The sequence below is a fragment of the Serpula lacrymans genome (assembly GCF_000218685.1).
Source record: "Serpula lacrymans var. lacrymans S7.9 unplaced genomic scaffold SERLAscaffold_1, whole genome shotgun sequence".
Lineage (NCBI taxonomy): Eukaryota > Fungi > Basidiomycota > Agaricomycetes > Boletales > Serpulaceae > Serpula > Serpula lacrymans.
In genome coordinates this window covers 5,639,902-5,656,399 of record NW_006763290.1, presented here as the reverse complement: position 1 = coordinate 5,656,399, position 16,498 = coordinate 5,639,902, and the positions used below count along the sequence as shown (strand labels likewise).

The 16,498-nt window shown below is 48.3% G+C and overlaps 2 protein-coding genes across 2 annotated transcripts; both read left to right on the top strand.

Moving 5' to 3' along the window:
• Positions 1 to 1,903: 1,903 nt before the first annotated feature.
• SERLADRAFT_405114 (uncharacterized protein) lies at positions 1,904 to 2,781 on the top strand (the record flags this gene model as incomplete). Its single annotated transcript, XM_007313081.1, has 3 exons — positions 1,904 to 2,182; positions 2,244 to 2,318; positions 2,359 to 2,781. The coding sequence occupies 3 exons, from the start codon at positions 1,904 to 1,906 to the stop codon at positions 2,779 to 2,781; spliced, it is 777 nt and encodes a 258-aa protein (XP_007313143.1).
• A 434-nt stretch (positions 2,782 to 3,215) lies between these two features.
• On the top strand, positions 3,216 to 3,950 carry SERLADRAFT_432910 (uncharacterized protein; the record flags this gene model as incomplete). The annotated part of the gene is made up of 1 exon (XM_007313080.1): positions 3,216 to 3,950. The coding sequence occupies one exon, from the start codon at positions 3,216 to 3,218 to the stop codon at positions 3,948 to 3,950; it is 735 nt and encodes a 244-aa protein (XP_007313142.1).
• Between the last annotated feature and the right edge of the window lie 12,548 nt (positions 3,951 to 16,498).

Below are 16,498 nucleotides of genomic sequence, written 5' to 3'. Positions count from 1 at the left end.
GTAAAAAAAGGGCAAGGCAAAATACTATCAATATCAACACAGTTCCTTTATTGTCAGTCAGGCATTCTAAAAAAATATTTGTCCATAAAAATGATTCAAAAATCATAATTAATTGCACTGTAAATGAATGTTCTGCTGAAAAAAAAGAAACTGGAGCCACCGGTCCACCACCTAGTCCAAATCTGACAGTTCCATGGCCTTACCAATGGACTGGTTGTGTTGGACCACCTGATCAAACGAGGGAGGGAGAGGAGTAGTTCCAATTTGGAACAAGTGAGTCCCAGGCAGCGTGTGGTAGGTGTAGCTGTAGCGAAGACGATGGACAAATGATAAGTGTACCCAAGTGAATGGGACAGCAATAAACATGGGTGACACAAGGGGATGAACCTTCTCCAGCTCAAAAACTACCCACCCACGCTCCAACCAGGCAAGATGAGCGACCGATGTTTTGATAGTATATGATGGCAGATCGACGTCATGAAGATGGACCTGTTGCCCTATTTGGACCGGCTGCAGGGGCTTTGCTGATATCAGCAATGGCACGTGGTAGTCAACGGATCGGCAACGGAAGCGGATAGGAAGTGGTGACATCAGAAATGGTGGGGGTGCAAATAAGATGAGGAGGAGGAGGGTGGAGGTGACGGAAAAGTGGATTAGAATGGGGATCCAGAAACAACCATCAGGTGAGAATAAAAAGGAGAGGAAGGGGCCCATGGTGGGGCTAGGCAAAGGAAGGGGAGTAAGGGAAACAACAAAAGCGAGGGTGCAATGCAATGTGTAGCCAGTGGCAACGTGAAAATTTGCCGAAATGCCGAAATGCGGAAAGTACCGAATGGAAAGCAAAGGTGAGCGTGACTGGATTGCCTAATAGAGGTGGTGCTGATTAGCCACAAGTTCGAAAAAGGCAATATTAATTACTATTCCACGTGGCACTGTGCCTGTGTGGCGCAAAGGCGAGTCTTTTTGAATATTCACTTCGTTATTGACACCTGTCCATGCTACCAATCAACTTTGGTGCATGACAACGTGTAATAGCAGGATGACTCACCTGAATTCTGAATGCCTCCTGACCAGTAAAAAATTCGCCATATTGTCTTTCCCCAGAAGCTTCTACTTCCTTGGGATAAAACATCATATGTTGAGCAAAAACCGGATTCGCAAATGTGTGCTGGGCTACCTCCAAAGTGTCTTGATATATCAGATGGATTGGAGTTGAGTCGTAACCTTCCAGTTCAATCTCCTCCACTTTCCACCGAGGCCCTGTAGGTAACCATTCCATCCAAGACATGAGTTGACTCTTGCTCTTGAAAGAAGGCACATATCAAGTTTTGAGCTAGTTTTACAATTATGTCAGTATAAATCAGTTGTGATGGAGAAGAACTTACCCATTCCAAGTGCATGAAACGGTCAATCTGTGTCTGGGTCAAACACTTGCAGAGAAACTTTGCTAATTCCCATTCTGCCCTATCCTGAAATGGATAATAGATGTTATTGCGGCGCCCATAAGCAAATTGGTCAGTGTCTATTTCCTCCATTATATTCAACCCTTGGCTGAAAATATATCCAGATGAAGGATGGTAGCGAAACCGTGTACGTAGTATATCTTCCTCTGGTTTGTGTTGTTGCACCTCAGGATCTGGTCTAACACGACCTATGGGAAATTCAGTACAAGCCCAGCAACTGGTACTGTCATTCAGATGCTGCACAATGGCCACCAAGTTGCTGTATAGATTGTGACAATTGGGACATGGAATCTGTGCTGGCATTTTGAGCCAATTTTGATGGATCGCTAAGCAAAAAGAAACGCAAAAAATGCACAAGTCCTTAAAACTCTGACTATCCAAAATCTCTACTTGTTTCTCTCACCAGGTAGTACCCCTCCTTGCAAATTTCTCTGCCTGCAATGTCCTCACTGACCATTCAAATCCCTTCCTCTGATTTCTCAGGAAGTGACACACAATCCACACAATCTAGCCACAAGTCCAACCATCAATCCAGCACCACTAGCTTTTCACCTAAGCAACCCAAGGTCAACTTATCCAGCTCTCCTCCTCCCAGAGCCTTGTATACACCACGTGCTTATAACAGAAAAAAGTACCAGGTTGCGCTTGAGCATAAAATTACAATCAGAAGACTTGAGCGTGGCTCGTGTTCTTTGCCGGCCCCTTGTGCAGTGAAACAAGTATGTGTCTTTGTGCTAATCTGATCTAGCTCAATCATTGATGATGATTCTAATTTTACAGGCAGAGAAGCTGTTAAGGCATGGTCTTGCCACTTTGTCGGACAGCGCAATCAAGAAGGCCACTTCTCTCAAGTACGTGAGTCGTGAAAGAATCCGTCACGACATTCTGGCTACAGCTTGGAAGATCAAGGAGAAAAAATGTGCAGTCAATTTTAGTTCAGGGTGAAAATGAGATGTTGTTATCTGTTGCTGATGCGGAGTTGGACACCTTGAAAGAACATCTCAACATATGTGGGCTTGAGATGGAGAAAGAGGACATGGAGGCCTTTCAGGCTCTCCAGGACAGGAATGCTATTGATTTTAAGAGCATTTCTGAAGAAATTCAACAGGTGGAAGTCTATGTGCTGGCTTGTGGTTTGTCTTTATCTATGGGTAGTATGGGTCATGGCATTCCTATGGAGGATCTCCCGCCTGTGCATCTGCCATACGACTGTGATTTGGGTCAGCTCAGTGGCGTGGATGAGCCTGATTCAACTGATGATGATTCAGACAGCAATTCATCGGAACCACGAGGAAGCCCTCCTGATCGTTGTGTTTGATGTGGGTATAACAGTTCATGGCATAGTATTTATCTGCTCCTGATTGATGTACCACATGTATAAGTATTTACTGGATGTACTGGATATAGACGTGATAACTGAAGCTCTTGTCTGTGAACCAAAGAGGCAATCAGGTGGAGTCACACTTCGCAACTCAGCATCTACCACAACATTGTCATATTTTGGGATGCCTCGAGGCTGATTATGTGAGGCCTTGAGGCTGCTCATGCCATGGAAATGGCAAATACAACTCTTTGCAAACACTATCCATGTCCTCGACAGCCACGAAACCGGAACCTAGGCAAAAAAGGAGGGTAAATGTATGAGTGAGTACACATTCATTATACACCCAGCTGATACTGATTTCTGGTACGAACTTGAAGAATGTGCCCAAACCAAAAAAAAGTTCAGGTTTGAATCTGTCTGGAAAGTTGATGCAGTCGCAACTAGGACTCGAAGTGGATCTCCCTGAGAATCTCGAGGACTGGTACAATGATGAAGATCTGCATGAGGATGAAGAAGATGAAGAAGATAGCGAAGGCCATGATCATAATCCCACAACCTACCGTCTATCGGTTCCAGCTCCTTCTGTGCAGGCTCATTCAGCTGCTTATCCTTGTCCCTCCATTCCAGCTCCGTTAGCTGCTTATTCTCATCCATCGATTCCAGCTCCTTCTGAGCAGGCTCATTTAGCTCTTTATTCTCGTCCTTTGGTTACAGCCCCTTCTGCACGGGATCCTTCGGATCCTTCTGCTTATTCTCATCCATCCATTCCAGCTCCATCTGCGCAGGATCCTTTAGCTCTTTATTCACGTCCTTTGATTCCAGCTCTCTCTGCACGGGATCCTTCCAACCCCCCTGTGCATCCTCCATACCAACTGCCCACATTGTCTGGTTTTGTTGGCAATGCCCTGCCTTTAGAAGGCCGACATCTTCAGCCAATCCACTGGTCCACATTGTCCCCTTCATCCCAGCATTGTTACCAGCCGTATCCTCAGGTTTCCCGTGCTGGAAACTTGGTACGTTCCAACCAGCAGCAGCAAGCTGAAGCCCCTCATGTGCAAGATATCGGTTCCCAATCTCTGAGAAGAGTCAGCTCACGACATCTCCGAGACATGAATACCTTGGCCGATTCTGCTAGCGGCTCTCAGAGAATCATGTTGGAGTGATATGGTAGGGGTCTAGCTCCTCCTGGGATGCGGGTTGTATTAGCACATGTACCTCGTCATCCACATGAAATGATCGAGGGTGAATGGACCCATGGGGTAGTCAGAGTAAGTGTGAATAAATTTTGATTGATTATATTCACTGACATATTACCTCACTACACCAGAGGGTCGGAGAAACCAGAGATGCCGCAACAGAAAGAACCAGTAAACGCATGGTAAACGATCTGCCGCCTACACCGCCAGCTTCAAATGTTCTTGTGCCGGGATTGAACACTCCTCAACCTGGTCAGAGCCGGGTCTCTTCCCAGCCTAACCCCCCTCAACTCGACACTTATTTGGACCTGTCAGCGCCACAAAATTTGGCCCAACAGACTGCTGTGCCGCCGCCGCCTCCTCCTCGCCAAAGCAAAGCCGGAAATACCAAGCTCGACAAGGCGGGCATGGATGTGGCCAAGATGGAGATTTTAAAGAAGGTGTTTAACCAAGCTGGAATGCCCACCTGGGATGTGCAAGGTTCGATCGTCACAGCATGTCTTGACACTGGTGCACGCGCATACTTGATCCAGGGTGAGTATCCATGGTCCCTAGCAAGGAAGAGGACCATTTTCAACCATCTTGCGCTCTTGCGCAATGTGGCCAAGTCGCTATCAAAAGGAGCTTCAGAGATTGGGTATGGCCTACACATTGACATCTGGTCTAACGAATCGGAGAAAGACCATCGCACTCGGGTTTCTTCTCACCTGCTGAAGAAGCCAGAGTATCTCTTCATGAATTGCGTAGAACTGGTAAATCTTTTTCACAGTTCAAATCCCAGTTTCACTGACTCGTCTATCTACTAGGATTCAACGGGTCAGTCGTCGGTCATTTTACACTTTGAGTCAGAGGTCTTCATTTCTGTGGTTCTTCATTTTGTGTGGCGTGGTGGTCATGCTCATCTCCTGGAATCCGCCGCATCCCTCAAGTTTGCGTTTGGAACTGTTGGGGCTTCTCTGGCTTGCTGTTTAGAAGAGTCTGTGGGTGGAGAATACCACCATGAGGGATTTGCTATGGCAAAATTTGGTGAATTTTATGATTATATTCTACACATAGTTGATGATGTTATCTTGAATAATGTTCTTATGCGCGCTCGATATGAAGCTCTGTTGAATTGTCTTGTCGCCTGGGGTAATACTATATTTCACGAGGCCTCACATACAAATTTTTAGCGTGTTTTCTTGTACCATTCAATCTTATTTTCTGTAGACAGATAATACTAGTACAGTGTCTGACTACGCTGATTACGCTTGATAGTAGTTATCCAAAGGCTTATTGTTATCTAAAACCAAAAGATTTCGTACTATGAATCCGAACGATCTTATCACTCGAAAATATATCTAGCCCTGAAGATGGTGTAAGGCAATAATACTACAATTGGCTGTGACACAATGGATCGAGACTGGGACGCACTGAATTGAGCCTATTCCCAAATGGCTCTGCTTTAAAGTCGCTTGAGAGCTTTAAAGTCGCTTATAAAACTTAGATGCAGTAGCGCTCAAGCCCAAGATGGGCAATAAGCATAAGTCGTAGTGGGCCACGAGGTGGGGTTGGGGTGGAGTGAGTGAGCAAAGCCAGATGAGTGGATGAGTGGCTGGACGGGCAGCTAGATGAGGGAGGGAGGGAGGGAGGGGAGGCGGGCAAGTCCATGGTCGAGAACAGAAGGGAGGAGAAAGTAAAGGAGAAAAGAAGGGAGAAGGGAGAAGGGAGAAGGGAGAACAGGAGAGCGTCGAGTATCGTGATTGGAGAAATGTGGGCAGTGGGGTATGAGCTGTAAGTCGTGGTGCGGTGTGGGGTAAGATGAGATGAGGTTTGGTATAGCAAAAGAAAAATGAAAAAAAAAAATGAAATGAAATGAAAAGATAGAAAGAAAAAAAAACTCGTGTATGTTGAGTAAATATCCTCATATCATCTCGAACCCTTCCAAGGAAACCCGAGCACAACACCTCGGATGCACATGCAGATGTGGGATGCAGTTGTAGTTGTGGGACGTGGTGAGGTGAGAGGGGGGAGGGAAGGGGGGACCTGGTATAACAATGACAATATTGTGTTTCCTTCGTGTCATCAACGCATCATGGCATAGTTGAATCTTATTTCAGTTTTCAGTTTTTGAATATCCTTCCCTTTCCTTCCCTGCCCTTCACAGCTCCCTTTTTTTGTAGTTGGTATCTTCATCATTCATTCATTCATTCATTCATTCATCAATCTTCATTTCATCGTCACCCTTCCGCCGCCCCCACCCCCAAACTCGTATACGCCGCAGCAGGAGCAGGACCCTGCGCAAAACACCACTGCATCACGAACACTTTGTACAGCAAGTCATGGGCGGGGGCCGTTGCCATCGCGTCGGAGGTTGGCATGGCGGTTGGCATCGTTGCAGTCAGGTTTTGCGCTAGCACTGGAGTTGGCGTTGATGTTGGCGTTGCATTGGAGTCAACAGCGGTGGTTGCGCTCGGGGGGCCAAGAGCCGAGTTGGAGCGAGTCGCCAAGGAAGGCAAGGTCGCGCGACAGCCAAAGGGGGGAGATGGCACTTATGCCTCAAGCCCCATCTCTCCCCCCTCATGCGCATACCCATGCCCATGCCCTTGTTGCCCATGTCCACATTTGTACCCATGTACACCCTCCTCCACGATATACAACACCCTCTGCACAGCGCGCGGTGAGCCCTCGGGCGTCAAGAGCGAGGAGGCTGGCGAGGAGGAGGAGGGAGGCGAGGGCGGGGATATGGACGGCGTGGGCAGCAGCAACTCCACATCTTCCTTCCTCGTCCTCGTCGGTGCTGCCTGCAAAGACACGAAGGATGCGTGGAAGAGGATGGGTGCAGTGTGCGGTGTGGGGGGCTGCGAACTTGAAGGATGGGAGCGGGAGTTTGAGGAGAAAGGGGTGAAGGTCCCCTGTGCATGCCCGTGCCTCAGCTGTGGAGGGGAGGCTGTGGAGGGGAGGCTGTGGAGGGGAGGCTATGGAGGGGAAGGGGACGGAGGAGGCTGCTGCAGATGGTGATGAAGGGGTCTTTACCGTATCTACCCATACCCAATTCATCAATTCACTGCTAAGAAAATAATCAAGAAACAATGCACCCATCGTCACCCTTCTCCTGTCATCCCCTCCCACCTCAGTGCACCTGAACGCAAGGCGATAATTCCTGCCGGCGTTGTTATCCCACCACTCGCGAGGGGGGGTGGTCATCTCTGTTCTGTAGCGGGCGATGAGGAAGAGGGTGCGGGAGGGGAGGGAGGTGGAGATGTCCTTGAGGGGGATGGGGAAGGTGAAGCTGTCCCAGGGGGGGCACAACATGGCAGGTGGGGTGTCTGGCGTGGAGGGGAGGAGGGGAAAGGAGGAGGGGGAGAGGGAGGAGCGGGCAGAGTCGATGGTGTAGGTGGGTGTGGGTGGGAAGGCAGGGAAGGGAAAGCAAGTGGGGGGAGAGTCGGGGTCTGGGTCCGTCTCTGTGTCTTCGCCGAGGAAGGGGGGAGAGGAGAGGGCAGCGGGGCGGGCTGAGCGGTTGAACACGCGGACGGTGGCAAGACCGCGGTCTGGGTTTGGGAAATGAACAATTTTTGAGGGCGTAGCGGGCTCTGAGCGGGCGTGGAGGTGGTAGAACTGGGGGGCAGAGGGGGAGGAGTGTCAGGCAACAAATACGAAGCTATATAACAAAGCACAATGCCTGGTCAAGTCCTTGCTGGAAGGCGGTGAATCAGGGTATGAGAATGAAGAGTATCGGTATGAGCGCAAATCCAAACTAATATTGAACTAGAGAACAATACATTGAGTATGTACTTCTTTATATAGTGAACGGCGATGGTCAGACCGAGAAAGGGAAGTACTGAGAAAGTGGTCTGACCAGCTAGCTAACCAATAAGAAAAAGGGAGAAAGTGGTCTGATCTATCGTATTTACTAATTGTATGAGAAAATGTATTGGTAAGGGATGTGCGATTGGCTGTATCAGTACGCCCATGAGAAGGCGCTGACTCATAACCTTCTTCGCTTATCAATATTCCTCCGAAGTATTTTCAGACATAGCACTGGATCGTGGCTATGTCATCTGGATATCTTCTCGAGGGTCGACAACAAGTCTACCTCGTTGTAGGTACGATAGAACGTGAGTGTGAAGAGAGAATAAGAAGAAAAATGATAAAAGTAATAAGACACCTGCTGTAATCTCTAGTCCAAGGGCAAGAGGAGTGACGGGGATCGAGTCTGCTAACCACGACATGACGGGAATGCGATAAGAAAAATCGATTCCTCACATTAGCTCCCCTTTTATAAGACTCGTGTCCTCATGAGTCCGGATGCGGCACTTTGGAACTTGTTACTAATCCAATCAAAAAGCATCGGAGGTTTAGAAGTGGTGGTATAGTTTTCGTAAGGACGGAAGTGGAGAGAAGCGGTAATAATCTGAGGGGCGGCTGGATTTGTTTTGTGGAAGGCGGCGAGTAAATTGGCGACATGTGTAAGATTGGTGTCGGGTTCCCAAGTGCGTTCGGAGACTGGATAACCATGCCAGTGAATTAGGTAGTTGAGCTTACTACCTTTCAGTTTAGTCGGTCTGGAAGCGATTATACTCTCTACTTCGTATTCGTCTATTCCTTCCACGATCTCGGGTGGTGGTCGCGAGGAAGTTGGTTGATTGAGGAATTCGGGAGCATGGTATGGTGAGAGGACGGCTTTGTTGAATACGGGATGAATGGACTTCCAACTTTTAGGGATATCAAGTTGATAGGCGGAGGGTCCGACTTTTTGGGTGACTTTGAAAGGCCCAAAGCGTTTATCGTCTAATTTCTTCATTGGTCTATCTGTTGTGATGTTATGTCCTTCTAACCAGACTTTGTCGCCAGCTTGATACTCCCGGGAGGGGGATTTCTTACGGTCGTAATACTTCTTCAGATTCTCGTTTGCTACAAGAAGGGAGGATTTCGTGATATCGTGGAGTTTTTTCATTTGTTCGCTAAATTCTGCTGCAGAAGCGGATCGAGGGGACGATGTGGTGGTAATATTCGTTCTTGGGTGTAACCCATAGTTCAAAAAGAAGGGTGTTTGATTCGTTGCGGTGTGGAGATGGTTGTTGTATGTAAACTCAGCAATGGAAAGCCAGTCTGCCCAATCATTTTGTTGATGATTTATAAAAATGCGGAGGTAGTGCTCTAGATCCTGATTGATCCGTTCGGACTGTCCGTCTGTTTGAGGGTGATAGCCTGTAGAGAGGCCTGGTGTTATCCCCATTAGGTCGTAAAAGTCTTTTGTGAATCGAGACATGAATTGAGGACCTCGATCGGAGACGATCTTTTCAGGAATTCCGTGGAGTTGTATTACATTATCTCGGAGTTGACGTGCATAACCAGCAGAGTCGAGAGTAATGAAGGTGGGGACAAAATGGGCCATTTTACTAAATCGGTCAACAAAGACCTGAACGGCGGTGTAGCCCTTGGATTCCGGTAATGCGCCTATGAGATTGGTGGTGATAATCTGCCAAGGCCGATCTGGTATCGGGTTCGGGTGTAGAGGGGTGTTAGGCTTTGTCCGATGTGCCTTGGTGCGTTGACAACTCTCGCACCCTCGCACCCTCGTACATACCGTCTGATATCTGTACGGAGACTTGGCCACCAGAGCTCTCGGTTTACTCGTTCAAACATTGTTCTTTCTCCTGGGTGTCCAGCCAGGGCTTCGTCGTGATGATCTTTCAATATTTGCGCCCTTAATTCGTGGTTTCGGGGAACGTATACGCGGTCAGCTAATGGGATCGGGTAGGAACTGTTACAACCAAGAGTTAGTTACTCTGGCGCACACAGGAACACACTATAAAGGTAGTGGAAGATGGGGAGTGGGTACCCCTTGGGCTGCAGTGAGTTAGTTGGTATACAACAGGAGGACTCGCTGAGGAGTCTCCTGGATCTATTGGGGTATATATACTACTACAGGTTGTTTGTACATGTGTACTATACAGTTGATGAAAGCAGTGGCTGATGATGTCATAGGGCCTAGCCCGTATGGTCAGCTCCACTGCGTGAGAGAGTTAAGTCTAAAAGTAAAAGAAAGGCAACGCGGTGCGAGAAAGGGAAATGCCGCGTGGCATTTTGAAGTATAAAGTTAAAGCGGAGAATAAAAAGGAAAGGAGATGTCCGGAAATTGTGTTATCATAACACTACCCCCCTTCTAAGGCTCGACTTCCAGGCGAGACCAAATACCGGAGGTAGTGGTAAAATTTTCGGGCATAGGTTGAAAAAGGGAATTAAAAAGTTTGGAATCTATGCCTCTAAGCTTTCTGGGAGCTGAGGGATTCCTAGAATAAAATTCGCGAACAGTGTCGCGGGAGTTTTCCAGATGGGTTTCTGGTTCCCACGTTCTGTCCTCGTCTCCATAGCCCTTCCATAGGACCAGGAACTCTAATTTTCCACGCTTCAAGCGTGCATCTACCACTCGTTCGACTTCGAACTCTTCTTCACCTTCCTGTGTGACTACTACCGGTCCGGGCCGGTCTACGCGCTGTCCCGGAAGCGGTCCTTTGTAGGGTTTCACACGGCTAATGTTAACCGTGGGTACCACCCTCATTCGTTTTGGGAGTTCCAGCTCCACCGCATTAGGTTTGACTTCCTTAATCCGGTAAGGGCCAATCCACTTTTCGGTCAGTTTTCTAGACTGCCGGTCTTTTAATTTCAAGTGGTCGGTGTCTAACCAGACCAGGTCGCCGACCTTGTAATCAGGTGCCTTAGAGCGTCTACGCTCTGCCCTGTCTTTCATCTGCTCTGCAGTTCTAAATAGCGCCTTGCACGTTTCATCCAAGACAGACTTCATGTCTTTTACCATGTTCCCAGCAGCCTCGTTTTTGCTTTTGCCAGGTTCTACACCCATTCTGGGGAGGTACGATCTAGTAACCTCGAATGGTGCCTTTCCTGTAGCCGACGACTGTTTAATATTATACGAGAACTGGGCTATCTTTAGCCACTTGGCCCAATCTGTCTGTCTGTCGTTAATAAATATCCGGAGGTACTGTTTCAACTCCTGGTTGAGTCTCTCCGTTTGTCCATCGGTTTGTGGATGGAACGCCGTGGATAATTTAGGTTTGATGCCCAGCATCCGGCATAATTCTTTCGTAAATTCGCTAGCGAATTGTGGTCCTCTATCGGAGATTACCGTTTCTGGTAACCCATGGATTGACCATACGAAATCTTTAAATAAGTCTGCCGTACCGGCGGCGGTGATGGTTTTGTTGGTGGGTATGAATACCACTTCTTTGGAGAAGCGGTCTACTACCACCATTACTGAATCGTACCCGTTTGACTCGGGCAGATCCGTTGTGAAGTCCACCGATATATCCTGCCAGGGGCCAGCTGGTATCGGGTTTGGCATGAGTTTACCGGCCGGCGGTAGATGGGAATTTTTGGCCATGGCGCATCTCAGACAGGATTTTACGTATTCCTGTATGTCTTTGACCATGCCAGGCCACATGTAGTTTCTGGAGATCAACTCCATCGTTCGTTGCCATCCAGGGTGCCCAGCCACTGGAGTGTCATGATGTCTATCTATTGCCTTGATCCTTGCGGATTCAGGCACATAGATTTTGTTTTTGAAATGAAAGAGCCCGTCTTTCCATGAATAGTTTTCATTGCCTTCAAGGCGCGCCTTTTCCTCTGGGGAGATGTCTTTTCTAAAAACTTCTAGGAGGTCGGAATCTTGCCCGATTCTAACATTGGCGACCCTTGATTGATCTATCAAGGTGACACCTTTGTTGTTATCTTCAATGCCGTTGGCATGATCCTCTCTTCTAGATAAAGCATCCGCTTTCCCCATTGAGCTTCCTGGCTTATGAATTAATTTATAATTGAACCTTGACAAGTACACCGCGTAGCGGGCTTGTCTTCGGTTCAGGTCTCGGGCCGTCATGAAGTACTCTAGGTTCTTATGATCGGTCCAAATTTCGAATTGGTGCCTAGCACCTTCTAAGTAGTGCCGCCAGTGCTCTAAAGCTCTAATGATGGCCAGCATCTCCTTGTCGTATATTTGATAGTTGCGCTCTGTAGGCGACAAACTATGCGATAAATAGGCACAAGGCCTCCAAAGATCATCAGGACATTTGATGGATAGAACAGCCCCAGTGGCGAAGTCAGAAGAGTCGGTTTCTAGCCGGAACTCTTTGTCTAATTCAGGGAATGCCAATATGGGTGCTGTTGTAAATGCCTGTTTAAGCTTATCAAAAGCTTCCTGTTCTTTGGCGCCCCACTGCCAAACAAGGTCCTTTTTGGTGAGATCGTTCAACGGTCTCGTGATTTTTGCAAAGTTTTCAATAAACCTTCGGTAGAAATTGCCTAAGCCTAGGAAGGCCCTAACTCCTTTGACGCGAGTAGGTTCTGGCCATTCCAAAATAGCTTGAACTTTCTCAGGGTTCATCCTGATTCCGTTCTGGCCTATGATCATACCGAGGAAGTCTACTTCCTTCACTTTAAAATTACATTTTTCGGGTTTAACGAATAGGTCCCGTTCCTGTAAGCGTCGAAGGACTTCTTGCACGATCCTGTCATGCTCAGCCTCATCGTCCGACTTTGTAAATATTAATAAATCGTCAATGTAAATGACGACACAGTTTTCCATATCCGCAAAGATCTCGTTCATCATGCTCTGGAAGGTCGCCGGTGAATTGGTCAACCCAAAGAACATAACAAGGGGTTCGAAAGATCCTCGGTGGCACGTGAACGCGGCCTTCCAAGCATCTTTCTCTTTGATTCGTACGTTATTGTACCCCCATCTGAGATCCATTTTAGTCAGAATCTTGGCGCCAGCCAATTTGTCTACTAGCTGACTAATTAAAGGTAGCGGATACGCATTTTTAACCGTGTGCTCGTTTATGTAACGATAGTCCATAATCATTCGCTTTTTACCATCCTTTTTAGGAATGAAGAACACCGGGGACGTCATAGGACTTTTGGAAGGTCTGATGTAACCCTTCCTAAGTTGTTCATCTATGAAACTAGATACCTCGTCTCTTTCGGGAGCAGAGAGCGGTATCATGTGTCCCTTCCTTGGTTTGAAGGTGTCTTTCAAATCTATAGCATGGTCCCAAGGTTTAGCCTCTGGGAAGCGCTCTGATTTGTGTTTCGAAAAGACTTTCCAGAAGTCGTGGTACTCGGGAGGTACCAGCCTCTTAATCTCTTCCTCAGGTTTTACCTCATCATCGTCGTCGTCGATCTTTTCTAAAGATCTGAGCTCGTAAACGTGACTAGCGTTTAACTTTTCGAGACGCTCATTGTGACGGACATGATTTGGTTTACCCAAGTTTACACATTCCTGGGGACAACGTGACAATGTGACAACCCCTGTCTGCCAGTTGATCTCAGGATTGTGTTTGAATAGCCAGGTCCAGCCTAAGATTAAATTAATCTTCCCTAGTTGGGTAGCCTCGGCAGTGACTCGTTCTCTGTGTCCTTGGTATTCGACCACAAAAGAACATTTGTGTGTAATACAGCCACCTGCGTTAAGCGTACCATCAACGTTATAGACGGGAATAGATGTTTCTAATTTTACAAGGGGGAGTCCAATTTGCTCCGCCCAGACCTGATCTATGAAGATCCCGTTAGCGCCTGAATCAAGCAGTGCGCTCGTTGAGTGTACTTTGCCCCTGGCAAGGTTTTCCACGCCAACGTCTAAACGGATCTCCTTCTGGAATAAATACGTGCGCATCAACACACACCTTGGGATTTCGGGAAAGGGTGGCTCCGAAGAAGAAGAAGAAGAAGAAGAAGAAGAAATTTCGAATGACACATGTTTTTCTATTTTTGTTTTACCAGAATCAAGCACCCTAGTGTTTGTCTCGCCGGGGCCACGCTCCAAGGGAGACGCTGGTGCAGTGGTAGTATCATAAATATTACAGTTACATTTCTTCATACAAGTACATACTTCTGATAACAAATTTAGAAATTTATTTACAAATTGGGGAGCCATCCCCGTCATTCCGTTATTGCTCGTGCAACACCCCGGAGCAGGGGCCACTTTGTTGTGGTTTACTTCATTTTTAATAGGAGCTAAGGCACCCAAGTGACCTAAGCCCCAAATTCTTTTCCCTGAGCCTTCATTTCGTTGACCTGTTGGTCATAGAAGAAGGCCCGGATTTCATCGTAAGAACGACCGGCCAAAGAGTTGAGCCGATCGTCCGGCTTTTCGGATTCTAACTGGCGCGCCTGGCGCCCTTGATTATTTTTTTGTTGGGCGGCCTGCGCCCCGTTTCTACAGTCTCGGGACATGTGTCCCTCTTGGCCGCAGTTGTAACAGCTGCCCTTGAATCTGCGCATTTGTCCGCCTTGGACCGCGCCGATATCCATAGGAGCACCCTGTCCTGGCTGCAGCCCGAACGGCTTGAACCCGCGAGAGTGATTATAATTTTGGTTTGATGACCCAGGGCGCCTCTGGGGTGTGGTGGTTTGTTTGGTGGACCCGCCACCTTGGTGCATAGCGTAGAGCTCCATGGCCCTACCGACTCGTCGGACTTCCTCGGCTGCCAGAGCCAGGTCGTCACTTCTTGTATCCTGCAGGTAGATCTGTTCTGCAATGCGAGGGTTCACATTGCGTTCCAGCAGTTCTACTGCATGTTCGTTACCTAACCCTCCTTGGATGGAGAGGGCCAGGAACCGGGTGACATAATCATCCGTCCTCATGTTTCCTTGTTTGAAGGAACGGATTTGCTGACGCGCCCAGTCTCGCTCAGCTTGCGGTTTGAAATATTTTTCGATCTCTTTCTTGAGATCGTCCCAGGTAGGCCACACACCCGCGGTGTAGCATTCCTGGAGTCTTACTTGGGCGTATCGACCCGCCACAGGTCCTTTTAGGCGAGATAGCACCGCAGTGGCTACCTCAAAATCGTCGGCGAAAGCGTCCCAGTTCGCCTTGACCCAAATCTGGAGCTTGATCCACCATTCGGCAAATCGCGCTCGGTCTCCTTCGAAGGCGCCAGGGTCAGCGACGACTTCGACTTTCTTGTTAAACTTTTTCTCTACCGAGGGGGTTGCTACAGGGGGGTTGGCCTGTATCTCGGCGAGCTGCGAGGTTAATTCCGCTATCTGCACACGCATTGCGTGCAGTAGCGCATTCATATCTTGCAACGACATGTCGACTTGTTCTCTTTGGGTAACGTAACAATAGGTAACTGGGGGTCCCCGCTTGCTATCTGCGGATCAACCTCTTCCCAGCTGAGTATCGGATCTCAATCTCCGACTACCCACACTATAGTATTTGAAAAAGTATATAAAAATGTAAACGTAATAAACCCTGGTCCGAACGGTTGTCAGGGGGTGGTCCGCTTGTTAAGCTGTCAACCCTTCTCCAGACTGGCGGAGGCAAGTGCCCGGCCTGGTCAGAGGTATTCGAAAGTGAAAGTTTGTATTTTAAATCTAATCAACAGTGGTTCCACACCGACTGCTGCGCTAAGGTACTCCCCTTAACGCTGGGGGCCGCGTATCGAAGGTTTTGGGTTCTTCTCCCAAAGCACTACAAGGCCGTCGCTAGGAGCGCACCTATCTGCTATGTGGGATATTCCTAACCGCTAACCAATCTCCTTCACCCTGGAGTCCGGGTGCCCAAATGATGGGACTTCTGCACACACGTGCGAGAGAGTAGAAAGAGCGAGTCCTAATGTTACAACCAAGAGTTAGTTACTCTGGCGCTGTCATGCACCAAAGTTGATTGGTAGCATGGACAGGTGTCAATAACGAAGCGAATATTCAAAAAGACTCGCCTTTGCGCCACACAGGCACAGTGCCACGTGGAATAGTAATTAATATTGCCCTTTTTGAACTTGTGGCTGATCAGCACCACCTCTATTAGGCAATCCAGTCACGCTCACCTTTGCTTTTCCATCCGGTACTTTCCGCATTTCGGCATTTCGGCAAATTTTCGCGTCGCCACTGGCTACACATTGCATTGCGCCCTCGCTTTTGTCGTTTCCCTTACTCCCCTTCCTTTGCCTAGCCCCACCATGGGCCCCTTCCTCTCCTTTTTATTCTCACCCGACGGTCGTTTCTGGGTCCCCATTTTAGTTCACCTCCTCGTCACCTCCACCCTCCTCCTCCTCATCTTCTTTGCACCCCCACCATTTCTGATGTCACCACTTCCTATCCGCTTCCGTCGCCGATCCGTTGACTACCACGTGCCACTGCTGATATCAGCAAAGCCCCGGCGGCCGGTCCAAATAGGGCAACAGGTCCATCTTCATGATGTCGATCTGCCATCATATACTATCAAAACATCGGTCGCTCGTCTTGCCTGGTTGGAGCGTGGGTGGGTAATTTTTGAGCTGGAAAAGGTTCATCCCCTTGCGTCGCCCATGTTCATCGCTGTCCCATTCACTTGAGTACACTTATCATTTGTCCATCGTCTTCGCTACAGCTACACCTACCACACGCTGCCTGGGACTCACTTGTTCCAAATTGGAACTACTCCTCTCCCTCCCTCGTTTGATCAGGTGGTCCAACACAACCAGTCTATTGGTAAGGCCATGGAACTGTCAGATTTGGACTAGGTGGTGGACCGGTGGCTC